This window comes from Prionailurus bengalensis, chromosome E2, assembly GCF_016509475.1.
Source record: "Prionailurus bengalensis isolate Pbe53 chromosome E2, Fcat_Pben_1.1_paternal_pri, whole genome shotgun sequence".
Taxonomy (NCBI): domain Eukaryota; kingdom Metazoa; phylum Chordata; class Mammalia; order Carnivora; family Felidae; genus Prionailurus; species Prionailurus bengalensis.
In genome coordinates, this window is record NC_057352.1 from 33,966,357 (window position 1) to 33,988,137 (window position 21,781).

Here is a 21,781-nt window from a genome sequence, read left to right on the forward strand (position 1 = left end):
CCGGCTCTCGCCGGGGCCGCGGGCACTTAACCCCTTGTGGCCTTCCTTTCCCTCCACAAAACAGGTGACAGTCCCCACCTGCCCGACTCCCCTCAGGCTGGTTTGGAGTGTGCCCAGACCACAGACGTGAGCAGACACACTCGGAAGGCCAGGAACAGGATGTGCGTGTTGCCCTGAGAGGAGGGCCCCGCAGAGACCTTTACTGGGGTGGCTGAGGCGTAGCCCTCAGTACGGCTCTCGAGGTGCGAGGGCAGACGCTCGAGTCCCAGCATGTGAGCACAGCCCAGGCACGGGACCGACGGCCACGGTCTGCCTGTCAGCACCTGAAGTGGGGTTTCTCGGCAGGCTCGGGGCTTGACCAGGCCTCCCCACACCTGCCTGGGCCCCACCGCCCACCACTTCCAGACAGCTTCCCTGTCTCCCCACCAGGCTGTTCGACGTCGGGGGCCAGCGATCTGAACGCAAGAAGTGGATCCACTGCTTCGAGGACGTCACAGCCATTATCTTCTGTGTCGCGCTCAGCGGCTATGACCAGGTGCTCCATGAAGACGAGACCACGGTGAGTGGCCCCGGGCCCGCCCGGCCTGTGGAGGCACCGAGGGGCCCAGTCGCACTCTGCCGCAGGGTGAGCCCCAGGGGCACTGGGGCAGGGCCAGCCGCTCCCTCTCCCGACTGTGCGGCCGGGGCAGACGCCCCATGACACCAGCGCAGGAGGGGCGGCCGCAGCCCGCCCCAGCTCAGGGGCCGCGTGCAGACTGATGACCAACATCTCTGCATCCTCTGGGACTCAGGCACTTAGTGCCTCTTCAGTGAACACGGCAGAGTCACAGAGGCCGTCAGGTCAGAACAAAATTAAGCAAATCCTAAAAGAAATCAAGGTTGCAGTTGAGCAAGAGCGTACGTAAGACAGAAATAGCTGCTCTTTGCCCCGACAGCCTGCCCCACGCGCTGGCCAGGCCGCTGCCAAGAGAGGTGCGGGGCTGGCAGGGGGAGGGCAGGGCATGCAGCACGGTGGTCAGCGCCCCTCCGCTGGAGGACGCCAGCCCCGGTCCCCGCCTGTGTCACCCGTGCGTCACCCTCAGTCTGGGGCCTTGGAGGACACCAGGCTGGCTTCAAAAGGAGGCCCTCACCTGGAGATGGAGACGGGTGCTGCCTGATCTGGGGCTGCTCCTGGTTCGCTGCCCAATTCAGGCTGCACCCCCGCCCCCCGCCCCACCTCGGTTACTATTATCTGTCAAAGTGGGTTAACAACAGTACCTACGTTGGGGGCCATTGGCGAGAGAATGAGAGCGTGCGTGAAATACTTGGAACCATTTCTGGCACAGCAGCACTGAGCTTGGTGGTTGTATTGTCCCTGGGACTGTCCACCAAGCAGCGGGCCCGTCTGCAGAGCCCGCAAGGGAAGCCGGGTGTTGTCGTGATGCACCCGCAGGGCCCTCGGACACCAGCCCGCAGCACCTCGCGGGGGTCACGGGGTCCTGGCTGTGGGGTCGCTCCCTCGGCATGAGCCAGCTCCTGCTGTGGGCGGCACGCACAGACCCGGAGCCCCGAGCCTCTCAAAGTCGGCGCTGAGAGTTTGAGGCCGTTTGTCATCATGGTAGGGCCTTGAGCGAGTTTGTCTCCTCTCTGGGTCTGTTTCCTCCTCAGTCCTGGCCTGCTGACCCCACACAGCGCGGCGACGCAGATCCGGTGGGCTGTGGGCAGTGGGGAGGGACGGGCACAGCAGTGAGGCTTTCGGCAGACTGGGGCTGGAGCCGTCGGCAGGGCGGGTGGGTGATCCGCGTGCCTGTGTGTCCACCTCGTCCTTCCTTGCTCAGGGCCAGCTGTGCCCCTGAGTTGGGTTTCGGCAAAGCCCCCGAAGCCCTGGCTCGTCCAGGGGCAAGGCTCCTGGGGCCTCGGCTGTGAGCTTTTTCTGGTAACGCTGTCGTTCTCAGGGGCTTCGGCGGGCTGTGGCCCCTCAGATCACTGGAGCTGGGGGTGGGGTGGACGCACACCCTGGGCTGTGCTTGGACCCGGACTCGCTGGCCACCCCACAGCCTGGGGTTGGTTCGTGGCCGGCCTCACAGTGAGTCCCTGCGCAGGGGACGGTCCCAGCACATCTCTTGCTGTTCCGCCGGCCAACTCTGTGCTTTTGGAACTGCCAGGCCACCCACGTGGTTGGGGCTCCACTCGCCTTGTCCTTCCTCCCTCCAATACCGGGGAGTAAGAAGCAGGGCTGCACAGTGAACCTGATGCTAACCCAGCCACGGGTTTCAAAGAAAGCAGAGAGCTGGGGGGGGGGGGGGGGTGGCTGGTGCACAGGGGCCCCTCTCTCCTGCGGCCTGCCCTCTCAGGGCTGCCCGCAGCTTACACCCGAGTCCTGGGCTCGACAGCCTCAGGGCCAGACTCTCATTCGCCTCTGGAGCGTGAGGCAGAAGCAAAGGGTCCGACAGCTACAGGGCCCCAAGCTCCTTGGCCCCCCGGGGCTGCCAGTGAACGAGGGGCCGGGCAGCCGTGGGCACTGTGCTCGGTACCCTCCCCGTCTGCCCACCTGGTCCGGCCCTGCTACCGAGTGGAGCGCACCCCCTGGGGAGCTCTCCCCATAGGCGCCTGCGCCTTCCTTCCCTTCTTGCCTTTACTGTCCCTCTCCCACCCTCCCTCCTCTCTCCTCCTGCCCCATTTCCCCTGCCCTTCTTCATAAGCGCCGAGGCCCAGGACCGTGGGGAAACCAAGGCCAGAAACGGGCCTTCGCTGGGGCCCTTTCCTCCCCAAAGCAGGCTGCCTCTACCTCCTGGGCAGAGCAGCAGCCCCTGCAGGAACGGGCTTCTCAACATGACAACAGCTCACCAGGCGGCTCGTTGCCGCGGGGGCAGCAAGAACGATACCTACCGTTGCTCTAGAGCTAAACAAACGTCTGTGCATCCGGGACTCGTCTGTGCGTCTGGGACTCCGCAGCATCGGACAGCAGAGGAGCCAGACGGGCGTGGCCCGGGGCCTGGCCCCGCCTCTGCCACTGGGCGAGTGTGGGCTGCCTCTCCACTTCCTCCTTCGTAAAGTGGCCGTGGTGGCAGAGCGGCCTGGCGGGCAGCCGTGACACCCGCCACACGCGGAGCCAGAAAGATGCCCGCACTCAGGACTCTGCGCACAGTAGATGACCGTTGTCGGGACTCTGGCCAAGCGTGTGGCCGAAGGACAAGCTGGAGGACACGGACGCTCGGCCCCCGGGAGGCAAAAGCTAGGCCCTGCTGGCCAGTCCTTGGTCCTCAGCCTTCCTCTGGGGTCAGCCTGCGCGTCCCTGCCCACCACCCCCCCCCGCCCGGCCTGGGGCAGAAGTTGGGACTGTCAGGACAGGTGTCTGAAGGTGGCTCCTAGAGGCTGGCCAGGAGCCGGGGGACTGGAGACTGCCCACCTGCCAGCGGGCCTCCCTGTCCACTAACCCCAGCACCCCGAGGGTTATATCCTGGCCTCCTACCTCAGCCCTGTGGCTCCAGCGGCCTTGGGCCTCAGCCTGCCGCCATTTCTTCACTGTCACCACCGTCACCACTGCCTGCAGGGCCTTAACTTGCCAAACCAAGGCCAAAACCATGAGCAGATTCTGAGAGACCCTCCAAGCTGGGCAGGTATGAAGCGCCTCCCTCCAAGCGAAATCATCAGCTAAGAGTTGAAAGCACCAGGTTGTCAGGGCGCCGCTGGGTGACTTTGCTGTGAATGCCCTCCCTGCCCACCCTCGCCTTCCATCTCCAGTCCCTGGGCACTGTGGCGGGCACCGTGGCCTAGGCTGGCCTGCATAGGGGCCTCTGGATGGGCTGGCCTTGACCTCCTGGCCCCGGGACTGGTTGAAGCAATATTTCCATTTTTCTCTCTTTCTCTCCTGTGTTCCGCTGGGTTTTTATCTTCCTTTCTGTTTTAATCTGTTTTGCTGGGTTTCTTCTTGGGGTTCTTCTGGCCACTCTACTGAGAAACCAGCCACAACAACGAGCTCCCCCAGAGCCGCCCCTGGCCCAGCCACGGCCCAGCCAACCAACCCGATCCCCCAACCACACCAAGGCCACAGCAAGATCACCCCCTAGACGCTGTCCCCCTGGTGGCTGCTTCCAACTCTGGATTAATTCGAGGATCTCTCAGTCCTCGGTTAATGTTTCCCAATGGAATGCGTGCACCCTCCCACCCCCGCGGGTGAAACCGAATGGGATCCCAGTAGAGAAGTCTGCATGGCCCCTGGTTCCGTGTAGACGTGTTGGATGGCAGTGCTGTCCCTGCGTGCATGGTGCATGTCCTGTCCGCAAGCCGGAGCCCCTGCGGGGCCTTCTCTGCCCCCTCCAGGGCAGACCTCCTCCGGGGGTGGGGGGGCAGCATTCTCCATCCTGCCCGCCCTGCTCTGCCCCAGCCTGTCTGCGTGTGGAATGAAGTAGGGACCGTGTCCCATTTGTCCTGTGGGTCCCCCTGTCTCTGTCCCTCGGTGGTACGTTCAGCCACGCTGGTGGGCCTTTCCTTTGCTTGTTCCGCTGTGTCGGTGGCCGTGGTGAGTCAGGGCCCCGGGCACCGCCAGCCCTCACTTGCCTCTCCGCTCTGTTGCAGAACCGCATGCACGAGTCCCTGAAGCTTTTCGACAGCATCTGTAACAACAAATGGTTCACAGACACGTCCATCATCTTGTTTCTTAACAAGAAGGACATATTTGAAGAGAAGATCAAGAAGTCCCCGCTAACCATCTGCTTCCCTGAATACACAGGTAGAGCCCCCCTGCCCCTCAGGGACAGCAGGGACAACACAGCGGGCTTCTGGCCACGCTAATGCCGGAGGGGGCGGCGCCTCCCGCCCCCGCCGAGTCCAGTCCACCTCTCCCGTGCTCTGAGGATGCCCCAGACCCTGGGAGGAAGAACCCAGCCCAAAACAGAAGACGGGCCTCCAGGCCCCCGGAATGTGCCGTAGTGAGGCGGGCCGGGCAGCCCGCCGGGGCCTCCTGGTCGGAGGAAGCAGGGCTGCAGTCCTGGCTGTGCTGCCTCTTGGAGCCGCAACTTTGTCACCTGTAAACACAGGTTATCAGTGAGGCGACAACAGCAGGATGATGAGGGGGTTGAAAGCCGGGGCTTCCAGTCAGGCAGCCCGAGGCTCACGCCCGGCTCCAACACTCATAGCAGGTTAGGTAACTTCTGGGAGCTCGCACGTCTGTGAGACGGGGATAATCGCTGTGATTATGCAGCCCTCCCTCAGGACTTGCCGTGCGGACAAAGTGAGCTAATGAGCATGGGGAGCTTAGCATGGCAGCTGGCACATAGTAAGTGCTCACTAAACATTCGCTATTACTGTCACAGTCGTGATGATAACTAACGAGCGCCATAAGAGCACCTCCCACAGGGGCAGTTAGAAGACGGGAATGATCCGTTGGCTATGGCGGAGGTCTGCAAGCAGCAGAGACCCTGGCCTCCTGGCAGAGGGGCTGAGGACGTCAGAGCCACCTCTGCTAATGTTGCTGTGGTTCACCTAACTGGGATGTACGAGCAGCCAGGGAAAGCAGCCTGACCAGGGCCCCAGCAGAGGCGGCTAGAACGGCCCAAGTGCCCACTGGCTCTTCCAGATGGCCAGGGCCTGAGCAGACGGGTGAGTGGGTGGAGAAGTGGGCATTCCCAGCCTGACCACCCCCGGGCCTGGAAAGCACAGGGCGAGGGCAGAGTCCCAACAAGGCAGGCCTGTCAGGCGAGCCCCCAGGCTAAGCCCCCACCTCCCTGAGAGTAGATGTGGGGGTCATGATGGAGCCAGGCTAGCAGCACCATCCCCCCCTTCTTCGAGGCCAGGCCCCCAGTGGCATGCACCCAAAGATGGACAAGGCCCTCATGCCCACCAGTCAGGCTTCTCTTAGCCCTGAGTTGGTCTGTGGATCCTGCCCTAGGTGACCTGGGCTGTGGCCTGTGGTATAGCGGAAGCAGGCAGGATGGGTCCGGCCCCAAGGCTGGTTGGGGGCTGAGGACGTCTGAGTGCCTATTTGTCAGTCCCAAGGACGCTCTCCCTCACCTCCAGCCCAGATCACAAAAGGAGCTGTGCTCTGGTAGACCCTCAAGGCCAGGTCTGTGTGCTCATGTGCCTGAGGGGCTGGGACCCCCTTCTAGGTCTGCCACTCCCAGGCTTCCCGTCCATACAGCAGCCACCCTAGCCTAGCACTGTGGCTCCAAGATCCAGCCCCACTGCCCGGCTGCCCTTAGTCAGCCGTGGCAGCCCTACTCTGCCTGGGCCCAGACTCCTGCAGCCTGTGGGGGCCTCAGTGCAAAGCGGGGAGTCCTGTTCCGCTTCTCCCCAGACAGCAGGTGCTTCTCCCGGGCTCACCTGGGAAGAGCAATGTGGCACTCCCCAGGAAGGTGGCAGAGCCAGGCACTTGTGAATCCCAGGTGGTGACTGTGACAAAGGGGAGGGGTGAGAAGAAGGAGGGAGGAGGCCCAGGTGGCTCACCTCCGGCAGTGGCCAAAGGAGGTGACATGGGGAGGACCTGTCTGCAGGCTGTGCATCAGCCAGGGGCCCACCTTCTCTGAGCAGGACCCACGGTAAGAAAGAACATTTGCATCAGGAGTCAGTGGGGACAGATTTAAAAGGAAAACAGAAGTGTCATGAAACAGGACTCACCCTTAATAGGAACGAGGCACAGTGAGATCTGGTCTTTTTGCTTCATTTCAAACCGGACGTGGACCACCGACTTGTTTGCGTGGCCCCCTGTTGACTTAGCTGAGCCGTCAGGCTGCCCTCCCCCAATCAGGTTTTGCCCTCAGGGTTGTCAGCGGGAGGTCCTGGCCCTGGGTCTGATGGACACCCTGGTGGCGGCCTCGACTCACCAGCTCCGCACCTGGTCTCTCCTGCAGGCCCCAGTGCCTTCACAGAGGCCGTGGCTTACATCCAGGCCCAGTACGAGAGCAAGAACAAGTCAGCCCACAAGGAGATCTACACCCACGTCACCTGTGCCACTGACACCAACAACATCCAGTTTGTCTTTGACGCCGTGACGGACGTCATCATCGCCAAAAACCTGCGGGGCTGTGGCCTCTACTGAGCCCCAGCCTCACCGACCAGCTGCCCGCCTCCCTGCCTGGACTGCCACCCCACCCCACCCCTAGGACCAGAGCTCCGTCGCCTCTCAGACCGCTCTCTGCACTTGACAAAGAAGCGCCAGCCACTGGCACTGAGGAAGGAGGAGGAAACACCCTCCGCCAGCCGCCCCTCCCCCAGACATCAGAAGGCGTGGTAACACAGGGCCTGGGCCGGGGTGCCGAGTGCCCGCACCACTGGCCTCCGCTTTATCTCTGAGAGTTCTGTCCTGGGGAGAGGGGTGTGGGGGCCAAGGCCACCATTTGGCCCAGAATGGGCATGCACTACACTTGGTGACTCATACTCAAAGTCCCAGGGTCTCCTCCTGTGTGGGGGTGGCTCTGGGGCAGGGTGCTGGCTGGGGTGGGGGCCGCGGGAGCCACTGCTCAGCCTCTCCTGGGGTCTTTTCTGGTCAAGTGCGGCTGCGTCACCAAAAGCCAGGGTGGGACCAGCCCAACCACGTGTGGGTCCCATGGCTCAGGCCACGGCGAGTGCCTCCCTCCTCCTTGTGCCTGGATCTCGGCCCTCTGGCACGAGCCCCTTCTTCTCTGGACCATCATCCCTCCTTGCACACTTTGGAGGTTCCCATTGCCTTCTGGGGAACCCCCATCCCTGACTCCTCGTAGGTCTGGAAATGCTTCTGAGACTGACTTATTGCAAAGGCACGTGGTTGATGGTCAGAGGGGTCGAGTCCCGCGCCTGGAAGGAAGTCTAGGAGGAGGTGGGAGGCGGCAGGGGAGGGGAGGCTGAGGGGAAGTAGCTCTGGGGTCGACCAGGATGGGGCCTCACCCCCAGTGCTTGCGGGCTCAAGGATGACCCGTTCACTTTCTCCCATCACCTGGGTCTCTGGCAACTGCTCCAGAATGTGAGTAGTCAGTCGTGCTCTCCCTTCTCAGATTCACAGTGAATCTGGCTCAAACCAGCAAGGCCAGGCAGGGGGGCCCCTCAGGCACCGTGTTCTGAGGTTGAGGAGGCCCCGGGGAGGTGTTGTTGTGGCCCCTGCAGCCAATAGCACAGCTTCCTTCTGTCTTGGTGAAGAAAACAGAGTTTGTCCAGAGCTGTGGGTGTCCTGTCAGCCCTCAGGGGCAGAGGAGGAAAGACAGATGGGGCCACCATCCTGAAGGGCCCAGACTGGCTCAGACACATACCCACCTCCCCCACCCCCCGCCCCACTTCTCTGGAGAGAGAGTCCTAGAACACCCTGGAGGGGCTTTGCTGCAGAGATTCCTGAGCAGAAAGGGGTGGGGTGACTTCTTTTGGTGACCCAGGCCCTGGCTGGCCTCGGGCAATCAACATACCTCTCCCTTACACCCAGGAGCCTCCCGCGGGCTCACGCCAACACCCGAGGCAGGCCCTGTGTGCTTGTTTGGCAGTCGGTCCTAGGAGTCAGATGTGCCCATGGTAGGGAAGAGGGCTGCCCCTTAAGAGGCCTCTGACCCCTTCCTCGAGCCCTCTGTGCTCTCGGCCTCACTCTGGGCTCTGTTCCTGGACTCCCACTACAGCCCCTGGGCTGCCCCAGAGCCAGGAAGAGCCCTGTGCCAACAGCTCTGGGCTTCTTGGTTCCGGTAGGCACAGAGCTCTGGGTGGTGCGCAGGAAACCCAGGGCATCCTCCCTAGTGCCAAATGCCTGCAGGGATGCGTGCCACTGGGAAGCCACACCCCTCGTCCGGCACACTTACTGCTGCCCCCGTCCTTGTGGGAAGTCACCGGGCAGCCAGGCTGCAGGGACCAACCCCCCCACCAGCCCAAGCCTACTTCAGCTTTGCTTGCCTTGTTGCGTGCTGGACTTTGCACCAGGTGCTGGGTCGTGGCAGAGGACAGACCCCTAGAACCAACAGTCTCCGTGTCCTACCGTGAGCAGCCAAGGCCAGTGAGGCCATTTTGTCCAACAGTGAAGACATAGCAGGTCTTTCCCGGCATCACCCCACCCTGGAAGTGATCTGCTGCGCCCCTAACTCTGCCCCGTGACCCCAGACTCCAAAGCAGCCACCAAGAGGAGGCATGCTTGGACAACCCCACCTCTAAGGCCATTGCCCTGGAGGTGGAAGTCACTGGCCCTCTGGGCCCAGGGTTCTCCATCGGCCAGCTGCCCCCACCCTCCCCTGTGGCACCAGGAGGCTGGAGGGGCAGGTTGCTTGGGGCCTTCCTGTCCTTCTGTGCCCCGGGCTGCCCTGCTGCTGCCCGCAGTGCTCTCGCCGTCCCACCCTAGCCTGCCGTGGAGTCCTCGGCTGTCTAACGGAAGCCCACACGGAGAGGCCATCCGGGACAAAGTTCCCTCCTTGTCCACTGCGTCTCCCATCCACGTCGTTACTGGTGGCTCCAGCATGGGGAGGGATGACTGAGGGTGACAGATGAGTTCTGGCTCCGTCGTGGGTATGGATGTAAGGGGACGATGTTGTGAGTGAGAGACCAGGCACTGGGGGGCGGGGTGGTGTCTCTCATCCATGGTGGCTTCGTGCGTGTCCCCAAAGGACCATGCCTTAAACTCTATGAATGGATCTAATTTAGCAGGCTGAGGGGAAACGGGATTTCTAGGAGGGACGCCTTTGCCAAACCCATGAAAAGTGTGCCTGCCATTTAGATGCCTGTGGGCAAGTTCTGTGCCCTGCACCGATTGCCCTCACAAAAGCCCAGTCTGGGCCTTCCCGCTGAGAACTGTGTGTGGTTCCCCAGGGCTCTCCAGCCTCCCTGGAGGGAGCCGGGCCTGAGGCCCAGGTGGGGGCTCAGTTGAGCCTGTGGCCTCTGGCCTGAGGGCGTGGGCTCCACCCTCCCCGCCCCCCTCCCCCGACCAGAGGAGAAAGCACAGCTCTGCGTCTCTCGCCATCAGCTGTGACAGTCTGAGTTCCATGGCCACCTTCCATGGAGGCCTTAGATGCCACGTGCCCTGGCCCTTCCTCTCCCGTCCGTCCCCAGCCGAGCCTGAGGGCCCACAGCCGCGTGCGCCGACTACCCAGGCGCGGTGGCTGAGCCCAAGCAGAGCCACCTCTCCCCCAGCCCGGCTCCCCACCCCGCTGTGGGAACCAGGACACCCAGGCCCTCCGTGACTGTGCTGGGCATCAGTGAGTCTCCCCCAGGGCGGGCAGCAGCGGCGGGGGACCTCCCCACACGGAACCCCAGCAGGGCAGCCCAGGACCCCCCCAGCCAGGCCTTCCCTCCCGCCAGCATGAGCCCCGCAAGGCAGGGCCCCCACTGAGAGCGAGGGCATGTACAGTCATCCCCCAGGGGTTGATTCTGCAAGTTTTTCCTGCCCCCTGCCTCCCTTCTTGCCCCCCCACCCCCGACCTGGCCTCACTCACTCCTGTTCATCTCCTGCCTCCTCCCCACCCGCCCCTACCCAGGCAGGGGTGAGTCCGGGTGCTGCTGTCCCTCTGCGTACAGCGGTCCCCCCTCCCATCCCTGCCAGCGCTGCCCACCCCGTATTAACTGTAATTTTGTAAGAAGAGTGACTTGTTGATTTAATAAATCTCTAGTTATTGTAATAATTTATTGGCTACCGTAATGTATTTATTAGTCACCTGCCGTTAATAAAAAGTGCCAGCTTTTTCTAGTGCAAGTGTGGTGTGTTGTGTCAGGGCCCAAGGAGCTTCCCCCAGGTACACCCACATGACACATGTCCTCGTGCCCTGCACAGGCCCGATCCCAGGGCCAGGACTGTGGGCCGCCCGGCACAGGGGGCACTCTCGACTGGAGGACAGAAGGTTTCCGGGCAACCGGCCTGACCCCGCCGACCTCTTGGGATTGTCGTGAGCCCACCTTCCCGTCCCAGTGTGCTTGGTGCTGGCCACACCGCTGCCCTGGGGGACGCGGCAGCCGGGCGGACAGAGCTTTCCTGTGGCTTCTGGTGGGGGGAGACAGGAAGGTGACCGCGGACAGGAGTGGGTGGCTGTTGCCTGGCTGTGATCTCTGGCTTCTTTCTCTTTCCCCCAGCGGTGCTGTCTCCACTTTGCGTGTACTGCAGCATCTGTTTTCTCCAGGGAAGCTGGGGAGGACAGGCAGGGCTCCTGGCTCGGTGCGGGGTTCCAGTCAGCGTGCAGAGGGATGGCAGTCGGGCGTGTGCGTGGGGAGGGGGGCTCAGTGCCGGCGCCTCCCCTCCCCACTGCTCTCCCTGAGTCTCCTGGATCAGCCCTCTTCCAAGGCTCACCGCGAGACCCTCCCCGCAAAACCGGGTCCGACTGTGCGCGGCGCCTCTCCAGACCACAGACCTTTTCAGTGCGTGTGCCCTGTCCCCTCAACTAGACTGTGAGCTCGCAGAGAGCAGGACTCGAGCTGGCTGTTCCTACCGCCCCGTAGCAGCCCAGCAGAGGCAAATCCGGTCGGTGCTGCTGGGCAGAGCAGGTGTATACGCACACACTCTGCAGCCCTGGGCAGAGGCTGCGGAAGGGCTGAGCCTCAGGCTCGTGGAGCTGTGGGGCCCAAGCGGCTGGCCTGCACTTCTGCGAACCTAAGCTCGGGGGCCCATGTGCTAAGCGGATGCAGTCCCTCCTCGGTTCAGTTCACCCTGGGAATCCCTTCTGGTCCTGGGAGTCCTCCAGCATACGTCCCCATCACATCCTCCGGTGTCTGAAGACCAAAACAATGCTCGGGACGGTCTGTTGTGCAATGGGCCTGGGGACTGGCCTCTGGCTGCGGGCTTGTGGCTCTTGGTTGAGCAGCTGTGGGACCAGGCGGCTGTGTGTGGTAGGAGGCATTTTCCTATTGAGTCCTTGGGTCGTGGAGCATCCCTGCTCTGCCCTCAGAGGTGACACATCGGGCCTGAGTGTTCCCAGCCCTCAGCAGGGAGCTTCCGTTCACGCGACCTCCGCCCATCCTCCTCTGAACGGGCCCCGTGGCGCCAGCACCCCTGAGTGCAACGGTGCACGTGACAGGCCAACTTTGGGGGGGCTGAGAATGGAATGTGCTGGTTGGGGCCAGGAGGCTAACAAGGTCATAGCTGTTTACTGGTCCAGCAAAGAGAAGGACAAGGCCGTTCACTGCAGCTCCCAGAGTGGGTAGTACAACCATGCCAGTCGGCTGCAGGCTCCCGAGGGGCAGCGGAGAACTTGTTCCAGCGACTGGCCTTAGCCGTCGGCACAGGGTTTGGGGCTGAGACTCTCACAGGCCATCGGTGTAATAACGCGGTCATGGGAGAGCGGCCGGAGGTGCACAGAGCTGGTCGTGGCCCTCTTCCTGTCTATTCCTCTAGAGGCCGTAGACTGCTCATACTGGCCGGACGAACCATTGCGTTTCGTAAGCTCTGGATCTGGCCCAGAGCCAGGTACACGTCTCCGCTCTTCCGGGCCCCAGCTCTGTCACGTCTCAATGTCCCCTCATGCTTGATGAGGCTAAATAACACGAGGCAGGTGATGTGCTGGGCTGGGTTCTGGCAGAGTGGGGCCCGGGGAGCAGCGGTGGCCACTCCGCCGTCTTCCTCACCGCCTTCTGCTCTGATAGAGGAAGGTGGCCATGGTGAATGAGCCAGAAGCTCACTCAGCTCTTACTGCTTGCGAGGCCCCGGGGATGGGTTCCTCCCCCACGGAATAATGCCCAGTGATGCCCACACCACCTCTCCGCAATGACCTGTTTCAGTCTAACGACAGAGGGACAGTGTAGCCTGGAGTTACCCATGGAGCTGAGTGTGGGATGGATAAGCTTCCAGGGCTGGGACAGGGTCCGAGGGGAAAATGAGTGACTGTCCCTTTCCTTGGGAAGGTACGTTTCACGGAGGAACCACCTTCCCGCGCAGAAATGGTTTTGCTCACAGAGAGACGTGCTCCCCTGCATTCCCAAGAAACATGACCCAAGTCTGTGTGCCCGGTCCTGCGCAGCACAAGTCAGTGCTTGCCCGGGGCAAAAGGCTATTCCCCCTCAGGTTCTGCTTCATTTGGAGTGCCCACGGTGGTCACTCGCTTGCTAAATGGACTTCTGTGTGCAAGGCAGTCCTTTGTGTCTGCATTGCTTCAAACTGCTTGCAGGGTCAGACATGGCTGAGTTTGCCCCGGCCAGAGGAAGTGTGGTCCCCCAGAAGCCTCCCAGGAAGCAGCCCGGGCAGGAGCATCTCCCCAGAGAGATGGCCCCCGAGGATGCTGGCAGGAGCCTGGCATGACCTCCCCTCCATCCACAGGAGGGGTGGAGAGTCACCGTCTCCACCCACAGATTGGGCCCCAGAGGAAACACCTGGACGGGAAGTGCCGAAGCCCTGCTCTCGGGCCCCAGTCAGCACCGCCTCCCCCGACCAACACACTCCCACCCACGCAGGCAGACCCTTCCGTGGCGGGGGACCGTGCGATGGGGAGAGTCCACGTCGCCCTGTCCTCGGCCCCACCCGGGGAGCCACGGCTGCTCCCAGCCCGGTCTCTGCCATTAGCCCCGAAATGATGGTGTCGGGTGCCCTGAACGCCGAACTGAGCAGCCCTGTGCTGTGACGGGTCACGGGACTACTGTCGCCTTCGGAGGAGCCGTGGGGGCACAGGAGCCCCACCTGAGCTGCTGGGCAGCCCTGTTCTTCTCTCTCAAACCTAACTCTCTTCTTCTCTTTCCCTGTCTCCATGTCTGTCCCTCCCACTGTCTGTCTGGCTCTCTTTACCCCCGCTGGGGCTACAGAACCGCATGCACGAGTCTCTCATGCTCTTCGACTCCATCTGTAACAACAAGTTCTTCATCGATACCTCCATCATTCTCTTCCTCAACAAGAAAGATCTCTTTGGTGAGAAGATCAAGAAGTCACCTTTGACCATCTGCTTTCCTGAATACACAGGTGGGTGTCGGGGAGGTCCCGCCTCCACCAGGGACCTGGGCTCTTCCAGAGCCACGAACCAGAGCCCGGCTGCCCCGTGGGCTCGGGGACAGGCTGCCTGGCCAGCCCCCACCGGTCCTGGCACGTGGGCACCTCTGCCCCAGTCAGGCAGGGGTGCAGAGAAACCCCGCAGGGTGGGGGCCTGTTTGGCTCTTCCCGGGACACAGCCCTGGGCGTGGTGGGAAATGGACCCACCTGACCCATTTGTGTTGCCATCAAGTGACTCGAGAGCGACTTGACAGGAATCAGGAGGCAGGACAGGACCACAGGCTTCCCCTTACGTCTTGTGCTCACCCTCTAGGAAAGCTCTCCTGCCTTCCCCAGTCTCACCGGTGGCCTCCCCTTGCCCCTGTGCTGGGAGGCTACTGGGCCACACAGCACCTTGCCACGAATTAGAAAGGGTGAACTCGTGGTCTGGGAGGGAGCCCGGGCTGCTTTTCAGCCCCTACCTGCTTGGGTGCACTGTGCCCAGCCAGGTCCTTCCACCCCTCACCCACCACACCCGTCCCCCTCTCCGTCCCCTCCCCCATAGCTGCCATCACCCTCTTCCTACGCCCCTGGCCCTTTCCCCAAATCAAAGCACTCCTGCTCTCTGCAAGCCGCCTCCATCCCTGCCTGCCTTCTTCCGCCTTCTCTGGGGAACGCACCTTCCCTCTCTTGGGGCTCCCAGGAGGAGGCATCACAGATCCCCACGAAGAAGCTCTTTCTGAAGGGGTGGGGAGGTGTCCGGCTGTCTCTCGCCAAGCTCTGGGCCGCTGCTAAGGGCCGGATCGGTGCTGATGGCATACCATCCCTCCGGGGACTGGGAAGCTTCCAGGGGCCCCTGGGGTGGCGACAGAGGAGGATGTGTCACAAGTTGGCTCAGCCAGGAACGCACGAACTGACGACCCTGGAGAGAGATAGGGGCATCGACTCGGCTCCCAGGGCTATCCGGGTCCCCGAACCCAGCCAGATTCCAGAAGAGATGAATGCGGCCCCTCCATCCATCTCTACTGTGAGGAAGAGTCAGCTCACTCTTGCGTGGGGAGGAGGGCCCATCAGCTTGTTCGGAGCACAGCCCGTCTCCTCACTGATACCCCACACTGCTTGGGAACCTGCAGGGGCCCAGCCCAGGGTGCCTGGGGAAGGAAGGGGTGTGGGCTCCGTCTGACAGACGTCTGCAGCACAGTCCCCCGTAGGCGGGGTGCAGGCTGAGTCCCCAGCAGCTCCTGGGGCCAGACCGCCCGCAGCTGTGGGCAGGTTGACCACCTGTACCCCGCCTTTCATCTGGGCACCACAGCGGGTAACAAGAACGCCTAGCGCCGAGGGCGGCCATGCGGATAGATGGAGCGGAGCTGGGCGCCAAGCCCACTTGCCACTGTCAGTAGTGTTACTCAGAGGATGAAAACCAAGAGAGGGGGAAGCGGTCGCGGAGGCTAGAGGGAGTCTGGGGGGCGGACATGGGACGAACCGGAAGGGCCCGGGCCGAGGGGGGCCCTGCCTGTGGCCAGTCTGGCCAGTCTCTCGCAGCCTCAGCTTAAGGTCCGTCGGGACCGATTCGGGTCTTTAGAAAGTTGTGGTGACCGGAGAGGGGCTTGGTAGCCACAAGCCCCAGCAGGCCTTCTCAGGCCAGTGCCACCTTCTCAGGGGGCAGGCACAACCCTAAGACCCTCCCTCATCCCCAGGGGCCCGCCCTGTGGGACCCCAACCTGGGACATGGTCCGAAGAGTGGTCAGTCTTGGTGCTGCGGAGCACGGGGCTCTCGGTGCCCCCAGAAGAAAGTCAGCCTCTGGAATCCAGAAACATCTGAGTTTTCCAGGGCCTCCAGAGAATCCAGTTTGAGTTCACACACCACCATGATGGATGACAAATGGTCAATGATGCAGCGGTGCCATGAACTGCCAAGGCCTGTGGGACAAGCCGGAAGGGGGGGGGGGGCTGGTGGGGGCTGCGTGTCCGAGGCAGGCTCGAAGGGACGGCCGGACTGTGCGAGGTGCCATCTCAGCAGATGCTACGAAGCCACAGCTGGGCATCCCCCCCATCTGGACGGGGCCCCTTGGGGGTTCTCACCTCCATCGGTGCTGATGGGGTCCACCCTGGTGCTGTGTTCACTAACTTGATGTCTTTGCTACAGCCGCGCCTTTTGCCTTTGGTGCCCTGCCGATAGTGGGGTTGAAGAGCGGTCTCTGCCCTGACCCCCACATCCCAGACATCCCCAGCCCCTTACCTCTGACCCCTCCTATTTGCTAATCTGGCCACAGGACTCCCAAGGCCCGGTCCGCCCCTGCGGCGCACACCCCCCAGCTGGAGAATGGGGCAGGGCAGACCAAGGTGGGAGGGGAGGGTCTCATCCCACACCCTCAAAATAAGATCAGATCATTTCCGTGCTGGCCAGATCCTGGCTGCACTGATGAAAGTGGGGCATCTTCCTTAAACGGGTTTTAGGCAGTTCGGTGTTGGTCCACGTTTCGTGATAATTCAAAGTTGTCTACAGGGTGGAGCCACAAAGGTTTGGGTTGTAGCTGGATGGACAACTGTCCTTACATTACCCACAGAAATCCCTGCCAGGCCCCAGCCAGGATCAAGGGGATGGCCAAGGGACTGTGGAGGGCAGTGAGGCCCAGTTACACACCGCAAGCCCCCTTAAACTTCCCACCCAGGGGATACCACTGTTCCCACATCCCAGCCCCACCAGGACGCCTCTCCGGAGAGAAAGCCCTGGAGAAAGGAGGCACGGCCAGGACCCCGGGAGCCCCGGGTCACCACCCTTCAGGGAGCTCTTCTATCAGACTTCACTGTCTTGTTGGTCAGAAGTAGCGGGACTGGTTTAGATCACGGGTTGAGTGTTGTGACTGTCAGCCCCAGGGCCCCAGCCTCGGTGTGCTCATCCAGAAAGCCAAAGAGGTGACCTGTGGCCCTCGCCTCCACAGGGCTCCTGGGTACATCCAGTAAACGGCCTTAATAAGGCAAGAGCCAGGCGAACGCTAAGCTGACGTGGTCTTTAATGTAAAACACGGCCACGCCTTGGGGTAAGGACCCCGTCTCGTCCTGCTTCCTGGACAACCCGTGACCCACTTCTCTGCCTGTGATCCCAGCCTGCACCACCGCGTCACTCACTGGGGCCCCTGCCCTGTTCTGTCTTGTTGCAGGCCCCAACACCTATGAGGACGCGGCCGCCTACATCCAAGCACAATTTGAAAGCAAAAACCGCTCACCCAACAAAGAAATTTATTGTCACATGACTTGTGCCACAGACACGAATAATATCCAGGTGGTATTCGACGCTGTCACCGACATCATCATTGCCAACAACCTCCGGGGCTGCGGCTTGTACTGACCTCTTGTCCTGTATAGCAACCTATTTGGTAATGATTCCGGCACTCAGAAAAGCTTGCGCGTACACACACACACACACACACACACCCCACTAACAAATGCAAGTTGGTAAATAAACTTTAAAAAGGTATAACAAGACCTTATATATATACAGATATATATTAAAAATTCTTTTTAGTTTGTATTAGAGCGAGCTTCGGACAGAACTGACCACCATCCCATAGACCATCAGGGGTTTTCTGGGACAGCACGTGAACAGGCACGTTAAAGCGTGCACACGCTCTCGCACACACGTCGTGATGGGGGTCCATCCCTTTCCAGAACAGCCATGTGATTTTACTCTGAGACCCATTTCTGTGAGCAGGGGGAGGGCAGAGAAAGGCCTGCCATTAGTCTGGCTTCTCTGCTTCCACCCGCTGAGGCTGCGTTCTCAGTTCTGTCCTGCTCCTGGGCAAATTCCAAAGCCCTTCAAAAAATGGCCAACGCCCTAGGCATCTCCCTACCCTATACTCCCAACAACAGAAAAACTAAGGATGCTTCTCTTTTGGGTGGCGGTGGTTGTTAATCTCAAGAATTTAGAAGAATCATTGCTCCGACCAACCCACCGTCTCCTGAGTTTTCTTTATTCATATTAACAAGGCGAGAGAGTCGGAGAATGGGAGACTTGGCCTGCTTTCTAGAAGCAGCTGAGGGGAGGGGACACTGAAACCATGGCTGAAATTTGCCTGCAGAGTTGAAGCCAGCCCCCTTGAGAAGGGCTCTCCTTCTCAAGCCAGCCCCCTTGAGAAGGGAGCAGGGGATGGCCCGATATGGAGGCCTGACCTGAGTCAGAAGCCTGCGGGGTAAGGCCTCCCAGGGGGCCTGGGCCTGGGCTGGGCTTCCTTGGGGTTCTTAATACCTGCTGCAATGTGGCCCTGTCTTGCCCTACCCCAACATTATTAAAAAGCATTCTAGGGTTTTTGTTTTTGTTTTGGTTGGTTGGTTGGTTTTTAAAATCAAAGAAAATGGTCAGACTGGACCCCCTTATCTCTCTCTCTACAGACTGCTTCACGGACTCTTTGCTGTTGACGTTGATCTCCTGGTAGCATGACCTTTTGGCCTTTGTAAGACACAGCCTTTCTGTATCAAGCCCCTGTCCAACCTACGACCCCAGAGTGACTGACGGCTGTGTATTTCTGTAGAATGCTGTAGAATCTGGTTTTAGTTGAGTCTTTACATTTAGAATTTGAAAGGAAAAAAGAAAAGAACATTTCTCATGTGCTTTGTAGCTTAAAAAAAAAAAAAGGAAAAAGGAAAACTCACCATTTCATCCATATTTGTCTTTTTTTTCTTTTCTTTTCTTTTTTTGGAAATAAAGCAGCATACACATCTGCACCTGCACCGCGCCCCCCCTACCCCTGCCTGCCACCTCTATCCCCAGCATAGAGGGGCCCCCAGTGCACCCGCAGAGCCACCCCTCCTGGGGGCTTGGGTCCCAGGGGAGCGTGTTCAGGTGGCGCTTCCCAGGGTGCCCCCCACCCCCATGCCCTGCCCACCACCTGCTCCCTCCAGGTTTGCATAGGAAAAGCACAGCTCTGACTGGCCGGTAGCTGCCAAAGAGTACCGAACAAACGTATATAAATAGAGCCCTTACAGACAACAATTTTCCCACAACCTCCTTTCTACAGATTCCCTTTATGATTTTTCGTTATCGTTTCCATTTTTGTTTTTATTTGTGTCCCAAAGAGCACGATGTATCACATACCGGCTCAGCTCTCATAGTCTGGGAAACGGGGTTGTGGATTTTTTTTTTCCTCTGACACTTTTGCTTCTCAGTCTCTCAGAGGGATGTTCCCTTTGTGTGTGCGCCCCTCTCCGCCTTTTCCTTTGTTCCAGTGACCTGTGTCCGCTCCTTCTCATGTGGGGATGTTTGTGCTGCAGATAAAAAGAACAAAAACAAACAAAAAAAAATTTTTAAATACCATGAGATGGAAAAAAACAAAAAAAAATTTTAAAAACAGGTGGAATGTAGTGTTTACACGAAAGCCAGTTTTCATGATCAGTCCTATGTCATTTCTACTTTGACTAGTATCCAAACCCCAAACCTCTTCACGGTGTCACTTTTAAGACTTACTATTTGCTGAAGAAGACCAGTCACGGCCATTTCAGATAAAGAGGAGGTGAAAAGACAAAACACACAAAAAAATCAAAAATATGGAAAAAAAAAAAACTTGAAAAAAAAGGAAAAAAGAAAAAAAAAAAAAAAAAGCCCACGGGTCTTTCTAAGCCTTTCTATTCCCAATCGGTGAGGTTTCTGTGATATCTTACACACTGCCAGTCTACTTCTCTGACTAATGGAAAATTCATGTGTAGCTCAATAAAGAGAATGTTTGTCTGTATTCTGAGTCTCTCACCCTCGGGCTTCATTCTGACAGGAGGGGAAGGAAGGGTTTGACTGGGCCACAGACACTGGGGAGGCTGGTGGGTAGGGCTATAGGTACCAGATAAGGACCTTCTCCCCACCCCCATCACCCCTCCCTCCCCCCCCCAAAACCCAGACCTTCTCCATATCCACCTCCCCCCTCAGTGCGGCCACCAAGGGGAGCCAGCTGAGCACAGCCACCTGGGAGCAAGGAGGGCCCAGCGATCGGCCATGCCCACCTGTGGATGCCCTCTTCCTCCTGGCCCCGGCTCCTCCTCACCCAGCTGGTTCGGGAGGAGGGTGGAATTGAGGGCTGAAATGGGAAATAAATGGTGGGGGAAATAAATGGAATGGCAGGTAATCCCAAACCTCCCGCCAAGACAGGAACTTGTTTCTTCTGAACCAGTGGTTCTGCAACAGGGGGGGTGGGTGGTCCTAAGAATGAGGCCAAGTTGCCTGGGCCTTCTGCACCCGAGGGGCCACACCCATCCACTCAGACATCTTTAAAAATCTCCCCTCCTGTGCCCGGATACGGGGCACCCACCGCAGGTGAATCGCACAGGGTGCCTGAGGTCCACACAGCCTGGCACCGGGAGCCTGATTCTCCTCTCCTCCAGGCTGCAGGCCCCACCACCTCTCCCCTAAGCTTACCAGGTTTTTGCTGGAATAACCAGCCAAGTGCTCGAGGCCGCGACCTAGAGGGGACACAGCCCAGCAGAGCCCCTGTGTGGTGTCCACACAAGGATCGCTTGTCAGCCAAGCAGTCGGTGGTGCTACAGCCATCCAGGGAGACGGGAGGGCCGGGAAGAGGTCAGCTCGTCGGACTCCTCTCCACGCACCAACAAATGGCAGTTGCCAGCCAGGGAGGCGCTCTTGCTGGCACCCCAAAGGGTGTTTCAGATTTAGTGGGGGTGACAGGACAGGCCTGCTGCAGACAGCCTGGACTCACAAGAGGCTGTGTGCAAGAACTGATCGGGCACCCTAGGCCTTCCTCCGCCGGGGCCGAGCCTCCCTTCCAGTGCTTTTTCCACCCGCAACCCTCACCCCCGACCTATCCGCAGGGGGCTGCCCACCACCATCTTCCGTCACGGCAAGGTTGCCATCGTGGCCACAAACCTGACAGGACACCGGTCGAGGGGGCAAACCAGGACAGAGACGGAAGTCAAAGGACACCAGGACTTTCTCTACCTGAATTTCCCCTAAAAACGGGCCATCTTCTAGTGTTCTTTCCTAACTTTCGAGTGAGTTTTGTAGGTAAAACCAACAGGTATCTTTGCCTTATCTCCCTTAAAATGGAAGTCAGGAAGCATTCGGGGGCAAAGAGTGCAGGGAAAGACCAATTCAATTAGAACAAGGAACATGGAGGCAGAACTCCTGCATCACGGCTTCTAGAAGCTCCAGGAGTGTTTCTAATGTGCAGTCGGGTTGGAACCACTTCTAACCTAACAGGAGCAGGGGCGATGAGATGAGAGACAGAGGCTTCCAGGTGATGAAGGGCCTTCCACGCAGGCGGGCGGTTACTCCTGGACAAGCTCGGCAGCAGGGCCTGGCTCCCCACTTCAGCGCTCGGCTTGCTTTCCACCCCCGAGGGGACATCTGCTGGCTAAAGATAAGAGAGCACACATTGTCTATACCGCTCCAGTGGGAGGGAAATTGGGTCCAAGCAGCCACCTGGACACCTCGGATTTATAGCCGCACAAGACATTCACAAGGACCACTGTTCCGTGGTTTGGATGAGCCTCAAACTTCGGGAGCGGGGGGCTACTGAGGAGAAACTAAGATGTCAACAAAACAAGGCCCGCAGGACAATGGAGGGAGCAACACAGACCACTTGCAGAAGAGCCCAGAGAGGGCAGAAGAGGGCAGAGGGCAAGGGCAACCCAACCAGCGCTCACCACACCGCCCGGTCAGGCGCCTTGTTCTCAGCCGACAAGCCTGAACCAGCAGCCTGCCCTCAGCTCCAAACGAGGGTGGCTGAGCACAGGGCAGGCGCCCTGAGCCCGGGGACAGCCAGGACACGGAAGATATAATGGGCTGGGGACGGGACCCCACCCAATGTAACAAGACCCTGGCCTGGCCTCCCACCACCGCCCTTAGCATCTGTCCCAGATGCCCCCAAGAAGCGACAAAAACCGAGAGACTGTACGGGGCCCAGGATCCTTTGCTGTCCAATTGCAAAACCTATGGGTGAATTTAGGACTGCTCTTCTTGGGTCATTTTAAGCTATGGAAGGCAGGTCTCCG

At 60.0% G+C, this 21,781-nt stretch overlaps 1 protein-coding gene across 3 annotated transcripts in view; it reads left to right on the top strand.

The window, feature by feature from the left end:
• Nucleotides 1-19,515, top strand: part of GNAO1 (G protein subunit alpha o1) — a 172,465-nt gene extending 152,950 nt beyond the window's left edge. Inside the window, exons 6-9 of one of the 3 annotated variants that reach the window (XM_043599231.1) lie at nt 430-559; nt 13,630-13,783; nt 16,951-17,166; nt 18,179-19,515. In XM_043599231.1, coding sequence (XP_043455166.1) covers nt 430-559; nt 13,630-13,783; nt 16,951-17,138 — 472 coding nt within the window. In that variant the 3' untranslated portion in view covers nt 17,139-17,166; nt 18,179-19,515. Of the gene's footprint in view, nt 1-429; nt 560-4,557; nt 4,712-6,827; nt 10,604-13,629; nt 13,784-16,950 lie in introns of those variants that run through there. The other 2 variants (XM_043599230.1, XM_043599229.1) reach the window with 2 other exon arrangements.
• The last annotated feature ends 2,266 nt before the right edge of the window (nt 19,516-21,781 follow it).